Genomic DNA, 11,535 nt, shown 5'->3' with positions numbered 1-11,535 from the left:
TGGGCGTAGTGGTGGGCGCCTGTAGTCCCAGCTACTCAGGAGGCTGAAGAAGGAGAACTGCTTGAACCTGGGAGGCAGAGGGTGCAGTGAGTCGAGATCATGCCACTGCACTCCAGCCTGGGTGACAGAGGGAAAAAAAAGAAAAGATATTAAGAAAGTCTTCCCAAAAGAAGCAACACCTAACAGGGTTTTTTTGTCTTTTGTTTTCTGAGATGGAGTTTTGCTCTTGTGGCTCAGGCAGGAGTGCAGTGGTGCCACCGGCTCACTGTAACCTCCACCTCCCGGATTCAAGCAATTCTCCTACCTCAGCCTCTAGAGTAGCTGGGATTACAGGCACACACTACCACACCCAGCTAATTTTTTGTATTTTTAGTGGAGACGGGGGTTTCACCATGCTGGCCAGGCTGGCCTTGAACTGCTGACCTCAGGTGATCCACCCACCTCGGTCTCCCAAAGCCTAATGGGTTTTGAAGGATGACTAGCAGTTGACCAATTAGATAAGGTAGGAAATATTCTAGGCACAGAGGGAAGCACATACAAAGCATGGAGAGATGTCCCAACATGGTATTTTTAAGAAATTAGTAAGTTTCGTATTATATGTGCATAGGTAGTAGAGAGAAGAGGAAAAGGGTAGGAGGAAAAGTGAAGATAATAAAGTTAAGAGAAAAGAAAGAGCCTAGATTAGAAAAGATCTTATGCGTCATGTTGAGGAGCTTAAATTGGATCCTGTAGGTATTTTGGAACTACTGAACAGAAAGCAAGCATTAGATGATCAATTTCACATCTCAGAAAAAAACTTTTTGGCAGAAGACAGGAGTGGGGAATGCAAGTAGAAATGGAAAGCCATTTTCATGTCCCTATTGCACTAGTTCAACCAAAGTTAAGAACCTGGACTAAGGGAGCAGGAAATAAATTAGCTATTTGGGAAGTGTATGGAAAATGGAAACAGAAAGACACCCTGAAATCTGGCCTCAGATTCTGACAATAAGATAAGAAATACGCAGGGAGGATCAGACTCAGAGAGAAGAGTGGGTGTAAGGAAGGAGGGGGACTGTGTTTCAATCTTAACAGCTTTAGATCACAAACTGCAAGTTAGGGTGAAAGCAGATTTGTGCAGCTCACAAAAGGAACAGGAGAGGCGTCTGAGCCTCAGAGGCCAGGAAAGGAAAGAGAAGACAGGCTATATTTGAATCTTCTGGAAGATGAAGTGAAACATGCCAATGTCTGAAGTGAATAACAATGTGGTCTGTGCTCTCTGCCTCTGTTGTCTGGTTATCAGGGCATAACTAATGAAATTTCAGTGGAACAGTACAGAGTCACATGTGTTCAGGCACCCTTGCTTTCTTTGCCTTATTAGAAACAAAAGCATGAATATGATTTATGTTCTATTTTTATAGAAAGGCAGAAAAAAATCAAGCTACTTCACATTTCTCACATCATGCATAAATAAATCATGGCAAAAAATCTATTCCTACAACTAAAGAAGCCTTATCTTGTTTTTGAAAGAAACAAATGTTGCAAGTCTAGGACTATGCTGGGAACTCTGTACATATTATCACTCCTCACAACTACCCTTTGAAGTGGATAATATCCTTATTTTACAAGTGAGGAAACAGAGGCTTAAAAAGATACAGTGACTGCCTAAGATCGTGTAGCTAGTAAGTGCAGAACTGAGATTCAACCACAAGCTCAAATCCCAGTGAATTGATTGACCATATGCTGCTCACAGAGGAGGAAGAAACAAAATGCGAAATAATGAGGCCTCTGTTCCCATCTTTCTCAGGGTTCACACGGCTACGTGCTGTCACTAGCATTTCTTATTATAATGGCCTGATGCTTCTTGATTGTGCCTAAGCTCTCCAATCTGAAATGCCTTCCCCTCTCTTCTGCCTATTCAAGTTCTATCAGTCCTTCAAATCTGACTCTAGTTCTCCATCACCTGAGAGGCCTTCCAAATTCCCTCCATCATGCTCTCTCTCTCTCTCCTGTCTTTTATTGCCTTAAGTCATTCAACCATCCATCCACCCCTGAAGCATGAGCTTACTATGGGTAAAGTACTCAGCACTGAAGTACAAAAGAAATAAGAACATCGTGTTTGTGTAGAGACAGAAGACATCCAAAACTGTTGTTCATTTCATATTATGGAGAGTTTGGTGGTGTTTTAGACCTATACTCAATCATTTGTTGTTTTATATATACAAGTGTTAATGTGAATGGCTGCTTGCTTCAGTATCTTTTATACATTTCATAGTACAAAAATTGGCTGAACTCCTACAAAGCACAGTATAAGGTGCTATAGGGGATACAAATAGATACAAGTGCCAATCTCTGCTCTTCACCTGAAGAAATAAAACAAATATGCATATAAGGCAGAAAATATGATAAGCATATGATAAAACATATGACAAACTTACATAAATGTTACACATTGTGTCAAGTGCTAGATTCAAAAAGCAAAACTACATGATATGTTTACAAGGAAGGATTCAGGTTTTCCTTTTATCACAGTGGAGCCTAAAGCATCATAGGATCCTAAAAGGCCAAAATAGAAGACAAGTACTAGAAAAGAAAGAGTCACGCTTAAGAAATGTGCCAGATGATCATTTTCTAACAAATTAAAAAGTCACTTCTATAAAAAGTAAACATTAGTTCATCCTAGTGAGTTGAGTATGTAAAAAATATTTTGATTAGTAATAACATTGTGAAAATGAATTTAAAATGAATATTTAGATTGGCTATTCTGAGCTTCCAATTTGCAGCCAGTTGGCAAAGAAAAATGGCAGAGATAGTTGGCAAGATTACAGGCTATTGAGATATTTATAGTTACTAGAGTCTCAAAAAAACCAAAGTGATCCTAAAGCTTTGTTTAGTACTTATATTAAATATATAAACTTTTCTGATTATTTAATATTAAATAGTATGCTCTTTTACTGCACTTTTCAGGGAAAAAGATATGATTTAAGTGCAAAGGAGAAGCATAATTATTGATTTCAGTTTTACAAAAATTAAATAGAAAGCAACCACAGGTATTGCCAAGAATTTCTTCTAATACAGCACTGGTGGATATAAGACTATTCTCATCAAAAATAAACTTTGTAGGCTCACATTTTCCATATTTATACCTAAAAGTATATGGCTTATTGTGCTCTACAAATAAGAAATTTTGTGATCATATTTGTATCTGGTTACAACATTTCATGACACTCTTAAGTATTTATTTCAAGACTGCATATGCTAAAACATTAAAACATTATATACATTAATCTGATTATACATAATAAAACTTAACCATCAAACCACAGCTAAGAGGATTCATTCTCCACAAATTATTTGGATTTTCTATTTTGGGGAGCTACACTGATGATTAATAAAGGAATTTTTATGTGTGTGAAGAAGAAAATGAAGTTCTCTAGTGAGGCCAACTAAACTTCTTAAGGATACGACCCTCCCACAAATAATAACTATAAAATCTGGACAACATTTTTTAAAAATTGTTTTAACTAGAAGCAGCCCAGGTGGCCATAGATAGGAAAATAGCTAAGCAAACTGATATATTCAAACAATGGAATATTATTGATCAATAAAAAAGAATGAACTAATACATGCCATGACATGGTTGAATCTCAAAACCATTATGCTGAGCAAATAAATTTTGCACAAAAAATATGTATGACTTCTTTCATATGAAACTCTAGAGGAAATGAATCTAATCTATCAAAACAGTGGTTACCTCTGGTGAGTGTTGTAGGCAACAGACTGTGAAGGGGTTTAAGGAACTTCCTGGACATCTGATGGTAGCTGGGATTACAGGCACCCACCACCATGCCTTGCTAGTGATGGTAATTTTCAATATCTTGATAGAATTTTAGGTTACACGGGTATATTTGTCAAAACTCCGTGAAAGTACAGTTAAGATTTATGCATTTTTTGTAAGCAAATTTTACCCCCAAAAAATGATATGCATGCTAAGTACTTAGGGAGGATGTTTATTGATGGCTGTAAGTTGACTTGAAATGCATCAAATGTACTATACTGCTTGATCTCCATAACAACCTTATGAGGTAAATACTATTATAACCCACATTTTACAGATAGGGAAACCAAGGCATAGATGCACTAGGAACTTTGCTCAAGGTCACATAGGTAGTAAGTGACAGAGCCAGAAATTAGAATCCAAAGAGTCTGGATCCATCAAAAATAAATAAGTGAGACCTAATTAAACTGAAAGGCTTCTGTACAGCAAAAGAAGTAATCATCAGAGTAAACAGACAGCCCACAGAATGGGAGAAAATATTTGCAAACTGTGCATCCAACAAAGAACTAATACCTAGAATCTACAAGAAACTCAAACAAATCAGCAAACAAACAAACAACCCATCAAAAAGTGGGCAAATAACACGAATAGACATTTCTCAAAGTTATACAAATGGCCAAACGTATGAAAAAATGCTCAATCACTAATTATCAGGGAAATGCAAATTGAAACCACAGTGAGATACCACCTTACTCTTGCAAGAATAGCCATTATTAGAAAGTCAAAAAACAACAGATGTTGGCATGGATGTGGTGAAAAGGGAATACTTATACACTGCTAGTGGAAATGTACATTAGTACAACCTATATGGAAAACAGTGTGGAGATTTCTTAAAGAACTAAAAGTAGATCTACCATTCGATCCAGGAATCCCATTACTGGGTACCCATCCAAAGGAAAAAAAGTCATTATATCCAAAAGACATCTGCACGCATATGTTTATTGCAAGACAATTCACAATTGCAAAGATGTAGAACCAACTAAGGGCTCATTGGCCAATGAGTGGATAAAGAAAATGTGGTATATATGTATATACTATGGAATACTACTCAGCCACAGAAAAAGAACAAGATGATGTCTTTTGCAGCAACTTGGATGGAGCTGGAGATCATAACTGTAAGTGAAGTAACTCAGGAATGGAAAACCAAATGCTATGTTCTCACTTATAAGTAGGAGCTAAGCTATTGGTACACAAAGGCATACAGAGTGGTATAATGTACTCTGGAGACTCAGAAGTGGGAGGAAAAAAAACTACATGTTGGGTACAATGTACACTACTCAGGTGATGGTTTCACTAAAATCTCAAACTTCACCACTATACAATTCAACCGTGTAACCAAAACCCACATGTACCCCCAAAGCTACTGAAATATATATATATTTTTAAAAGAGTCTGGGTTCAGAATCCCTGCTCTTAACCACTTCTTTATTATAGTTCCACTAGTTGACTTGTTTGTTTGGTTTTTGTTTACTTTTTAGTAGAGACAGGATTTCACTACATTGGCCAGGAACTCCAGACCTCAAGTGATCCGTCCACCTCGGCCTTCCAAAGTGCTGGGATTATAGGCATGAGCCACTGCACCCAGTCAACTTGTTATTGATATGGTACTCTCAAGATATGGTACTCTTCTCAAGTTTGTGGATGACATGAAAACAGAAGTAAGAGCAAATTCATTAATTACTTTACAGATTATTTATCAAAAAAGCTTTAAAAGACAAATAAATAGGAGCTTACAACAAGATAGAATTTGATAGGGGCAAAACGTAAGAGCCTGCATTTAAGTATAAGCAACCAATTGTTTCTCCAGTGGCAGTATTGGTGCATAGCAGGTATTTGGTAAAAACCTGTCAAATATATATACGATTGAGTTATACAATAGAGAGAATCTATGAAAAAAGATGGCCGTAATATACCAAAAGCAAAATATGAACTTAACAAATAATGCTAGAATAAGCTGATATACAGCCATGTTATCTAGAAAGTGGGTTAAATTAGAGCCTTACAAGATTGTTGGTCTAGTTAGGCTAATGCCAGGTATACTGTGTTATCTTCTGGGAACTATATCTAACAGACACAGGTAAACTGGAACAAGTTTCAAGAGAAGGTACAGGACTTAAAAACTGTACTACCTGAAGTATAACAGAAGAAACTTCAAACATTGAATGTGGAGAAAACAAAAGTGAACACGGTAGCAAATTTTAAAATGTAAGGTACTGTCATGAAAAAGAAGAATCGGCGATGGGGGGCGGTGGCTCACGCCTGAAATCCCAGCGCTTTGGGAGGCCGAGGCGGGCGGATCATGAGGTCAGGAGATCGAGACCATCCTGGCTAACACGGTAAAACCCCATCTCTACTAAAAAAAATACAAAAAAAATAGCCGGGCATGGTGGTAGGCGCCTGTAGTCCCAGTAATTCGGGAGGCTGAGACAGGAGAATGGCGTGAACTCGGGAGGCGGAGCTTACAGTGAGCCAAGATCACGCCACAGCACTCCAGCCTCGTCAACAGAGTGAGATTCTGTCTCACAAAAAAAAAAAAAAAAAAGAAAAGGAAAAGAAGAATTATGGCTAGGCGTGGTTGCTCAGACTTGTAATCCAAGCACTTCGGGAGGCTGAGGCAGGTAGATCACTTGAGGTCAGGAGTTCAACACCAGTCTGCCCAACATGGTGAAACCCCATCTCTACTAAAAAAAATACAAAAAAAATAGCCGGGCATGGTGGTAGGCGCCTGTAGTCCCAGTAATTCGGGAGGCTGAGACAGGAGAATGGCGTGAACTCGGGAGGCGGAGCTTACAGTGAGCCAAGATCACGCCAGCTTGGGCGACAGAGCAAGACTCCATCTCAAAAAAAAAAAAAAAAAAAAAAATCGTAATTATTCTGGAACTAACCTTAAGTAAAACCAACTGACAGAAGCTACAGGAGCTACAGGAAAACAAATTCAGTGTCAATATAAGGAAGACCTTTCTAACAGATATAACCACAAAAGAAAACGTAGGGGAAGAGAGTGCTATCTCAGAAGGGTGTGACTACCCTAAATATGATAATAACGAGTTTATGAAACATTGGACTGAGTTAACTTAAAGATCTCTTTCAAACCTAAGAACCTACTATAAAATAAAAGGTGATAAGGCCGTCATAACAAGTTTCAAATGGGTTAAAATAGTAATGCCAGTAACCAAAACAGACTTGAGATGATAAAATTTAAATGAAACGAAAAATAAGAAAATACAAGTTATTTGTCAAGTCTGTAAATGGGGAGAGCTTCAAGTCTAAAAGCACTGGAATAAGATTCAAAGGAAAAGGAAAATTGGACTATATAAATTGTTAAAACTTTTACATATGAAAAACATTAAAAAGCAAATAAGACACACGGATTTTTGTTCTATATCTTTAATATAGGGCTCTGCTGTCTGATATAGTAGCTGTAAGCCATATGTGGCTATTTAATTTCTGGTTTTTTTTGTTTTTTTTTTTTTCTTTGAGACAGAGTCTTGCTCTGTCGCCCAGGCTAGAGTGCAGTGGCGTGATCTTGGCTCACTGCAAGCTCCGCCTCCTGGGTTCACGCCATTCTCCTGCCTCAGCCTCCCAAGCAGCTGGGACTACAGGCGCCAGCCACTACGCCTGGCTAATTTTTTTGTATTTTTTTTAGTAAAAACAGGGTTTCACCGTGTTAGCCAGGATGGTCTCGATCTCCTGACCTTGTGATCTGCCTGCCTCGGCCTCCCAAAGTGCTGGAACTACAGGCGTAGGCCACCGTGCCCGGCCTAAATTAATTTTAAATTGATTTAAACATTAAAAATTAATTCTTCAATTGCTCTCTAGCCACATTTCAAGTGCTCAACAGCCACTGTGGCTAGTGGCAACTGAGCTGGACAGTACAGATACAGAACATTTCAATCACTGTAGAAAGTTCTACTGGAACTTCAATATTTAAAACAGAGTAATTTAATTCAGGGAATTTATTACATAAAGTGGTAGAAGAGCTGAGAGGCCAAACAGGGTTGTACAGCAATCCACAAATTCGCAACAGGAAGCCATTACCATCCCTAAGACTGAAGGACGAAGTACAAAGTCGAATACCAAAGGTCACCTGGCAAAGACCAGGAGCGCAGTATGTGTCTCGGGTAGAAGTAGGAAGACAAGGATGAGAAGTAGCTCCTGCTGAATATATACCATGATGTTAAAAAACAAAATAAAACAAAAAAGCAGAAAGAAATACCTAGACTTCTCTCTTCTTTCTGCCCTCCAATCTCCTGCCCAGTACCTCCATGGCTGAACCCATACAAAAGCCAGATGGTAAAGGAGCCTGGGAAATGCAGCCTATAGGGGTCAGACCCATGTTGAAAAGGGCAGAGCCAAGAAAGAGGAAGAAAGAAGTCTGGGGTCAAACAAGCTAAGACCTGGTACGGGTACTCCTCCTGCTGTGTCCTCACATGGCAAGAGGGACAGGGGAGCTCTCCAGAGTCTCTTTCATAAAGGTACTAATCCCCCTTTCATGACCTAAATCACCTTCCAAAGGTCTCACCTCCAAATACCATCACATTGGAGATTGGGCTTAAAATTCACATTAGCATATGAATTTTGAGGGGATAGAAACATTCAGTCTATAGAAGGTATAAATAGAAAATTTAGGAAAAAACAAACAAAAATGGCCAACATTTGAAAAAGATCCAACCTCACCAGTACTTAAATATAAATTAGAACAATTAATATGAAAACAAGATTAAATTAGCAATAATTAATCATTTGCATACTTAGTGCTGATCAAGGGCGTAGCCAAAACAGATACATTCCTAGGGAGAGAATTTTCAAAATATTTTCAAAGAAGGTGGGACAGTTTTGTAATTTGCAACAACAATTTTAAAAATAATTTGCACTTCTAGACCTACTAAGTGCATTTCCAGGGATAAATCCAAAGTCCAGAAAATCTAAAACATGAAAAATATTTTAGAAACAACAGATGTTCATTGCAGCTTTATATGTTAATATTGAAAAAAAATGGAAGCAACTTCAACGTCCACCAGTAGGTCAATAGGTAAGTAAACTAAGGTATGTCTATCTCCTTATTCAAAAATAACCCTTGCTGAGTACTTCTTTGCAAGCCACGACAATAGGTGCTGGAAATATGAAAAACAATAAGCAGTAGTAATAGAGACTAATTTGTAACCATTTAAATAATGCTTATGAAAGATTGCAATAAAATAAGGACATATTTTTGATAAGCCCAGTGAACAAAGGTGAATCTAAAAATGAATAAACTGGCTGAGTGCGGTGGCTCATGCCTATAATTCCAGCACTTTGGGAGGCTAAGGCAGGTGGATCACTTGAAGTCAGGAGTTCAGGACCAGCCTGGCCAACATGAACAGTGAAACCCCATCTCTACCAAAAAAAAAAAAAATACAAAAATTAGCCAGGCATGGTGGTGTGCACCTGTCCACCTGGTGTCCCAACAGAGACTGAGGTGGGAGAATCACTTTAATTCAGGAGGCAGAGGTTGCAGTGAGCCGAGATCATGCCACTGAACTCCAGCCTGGGTGACAGAGTGAGACCACATCCCAAAAAAAATAAAAATGAATAAATTTATGTAAGACAAAATACGCTAACAGATTAATAACAGTGGTTGCCTCTGAATGGTAAGTTTATAAGTTTAATTTTTCTTCCTTCTTTATATTTTGCTGAACTTCCAAAATTTTCTAAATAAATAAGATTTGCATTGTCCTTCAGAGCTATTAATCTAAATGTTTAAGAATTGTAAACCTGCCACAATAGTGCTAGTTTACCTGTTGCAATAGTAAACCGCATTATTGGAATCCAGTTCTATTGCCTGTGTGTAACAATCCACTGCAGCAGCATAATTTTCTTCTTTCATGTGGTTATTGCCTAAAATAAAGTAACCAGTACGTACAGTAAGTATAATATACATTAAAAACATAAACTCTGATAGATAAATTTTAATCATGGAAACTGTAATTATATGAAAGTCTGCCTCATGATTTTTCATTCACACTGGAGGTAAGTTTTATATTGTACTACAGAGTTGATATTATTTAGCCTTCATTGTGTTTGAATCATTTTAACAATGCAAAGTCTTTCAAAAAATTAATGTTTATATACCTTAAAAATCCAGACTTAAAAGAGTAAATGCAACAATTATGACTATCTCATGGCAAAAGTGAATCTCTTCTCACCTTCCTTATCTTCATCTCTCTCCTCCCTTTTAGAGCTGCCCCAGCCCGTTCCAGATGCAACACCCTCCCTAATCACCATCTCAATCTGGACCTGGTCTTCCACTCTTTCCCTGTTAAAACACACATCTGCTGATAATCAAGTTCTCAGAACCCTGCTGAGGATAAGCTGATACAACTAATCATGCTATCATGATAGTGGCCGATAATATTTTTATGTGCTATCCCCTCCAGAGTTAGATTATTTTTAAAAGGGGATTTGAGGAGATTAATTTCTAGAAAGAGAATTTCAGATACCATGGCTAGCCTGCAAAGTACTGATTTTCAGGAAGGGCATCTACAGATACATCTGGCAGTAATTTAGCTAAGTTAATAACTGGTCAGCAAAATAAGAGATTTCCCATGGCTATTTTTTGTATGCCATTAAATGAAAAAGTAGTGTCCACTGCACTTAAAAGAATCAATGTTCAAAATATGTCTGGGTGTGGTGGCTCATGCCTGTAATCCCAACACTTTGGGAAGTGAAGGTGGGAGGATAACTTGAGGCCAGGAGTTCGAGACCAGCCTGGGCAATATAGTGGGACCCCCCCATCTTAACAAAAAGAATGATTAAAAAAATTAGCCAGGCGCAGTGGTGCACGCCTGTAGTCCCAGCTTCTTGGAGGCTGAGGCAGGAATATCACATGAATTTAGGAGGCTGAAGCTGCAGTGAGCCGTGATTGCGCCACTGCATTCCAGTCTAGGTGACAGAATGAAACCTTGTCTTAAAAAAAAGAAAAAGAGGCCGGGTGCGGTGGCTCAAGCCTGTAATCCCAGTACTTTGGGAGGCCAAGACGGGTGGATCATGAGGTCAGGAGATAGAGACCATCCTGGCTAACACAGTGAAACCCTGTCTCTACTAAAAAATACAAAAAAACTAGCCGGGTGCGGTGGCGGGCACCTGTAGTCCCAGCTACTCGGGAGGCTGAGGCAGGAGAATGGCATAAACCCAGGAGGCGGAGCTTGCAGTGAGCTGAGATCGGGCCACTGCACTCCAGCCTGGGCGACAGAGTGAAACTCCGTCTCAAAAAACAAAAAGAAAGAAAAAGAAAATATTACAAACAATGGAGATTAGGAGGAAGGATTTACATCTCAAAGGCATCTGTGATTCTTTCCAGTTTTCTTAAACCAGAAACTCTCACATTAGCCTTGTTCTTAATAGATCATTAGCTGCTTAACAGGAAGAGTGGGGCATAAATTTGCAAGGAGCACAAACAGAATACTCAAGTTACAGTAAATTAGGAGTCAAAAATGAATATAAAGGGTGACTGCTAATGAGCACATGGTTTTTGTTTGGGGGGTTATAAAAATGTTCTGTAGGCCGGGTATGATGGCTCATCCTTGTAATCGCAGCACTTTGGGAGGGCAAGGCGGGCGTATGGCTTGAGCCCAGGAATTAGAAACTAGCCTGGGCAACATGGTGAAACCCCATCTCTACAAAAAAAAAAAAAAAAAACTAGCCAGGGTGGTGGTGTGTGCCTGTAGTCCCAGCTACTCGGG

The 11,535-nt window shown here is 38.8% G+C and overlaps 1 protein-coding gene across 1 annotated transcript in view; it reads right to left on the bottom strand.

Moving 5' to 3' along the window:
- The window catches only part of SGTB (small glutamine-rich tetratricopeptide repeat (TPR)-containing, beta), a 61,608-nt gene that overhangs the window by 30,174 nt on the left and 19,899 nt on the right, over positions 1–11,535 (bottom strand). Inside the window, exon 5 of the mRNA XM_011961298.1 lies at positions 9,592–9,691. Coding sequence (XP_011816688.1) covers positions 9,592–9,691 — 100 coding nt within the window. The remainder of the gene's footprint in view (positions 1–9,591; positions 9,692–11,535) is intronic.

The sequence above is a fragment of the Colobus angolensis genome, unplaced genomic scaffold, assembly GCF_000951035.1.
Source record: "Colobus angolensis palliatus isolate OR3802 unplaced genomic scaffold, Cang.pa_1.0 Scaffold546, whole genome shotgun sequence".
NCBI lineage: Eukaryota > Metazoa > Chordata > Mammalia > Primates > Cercopithecidae > Colobus > Colobus angolensis.
The sequence above is the reverse complement of the archived record's forward strand: the minus strand, read 5'-3'. Positions and strand labels throughout refer to the sequence as shown.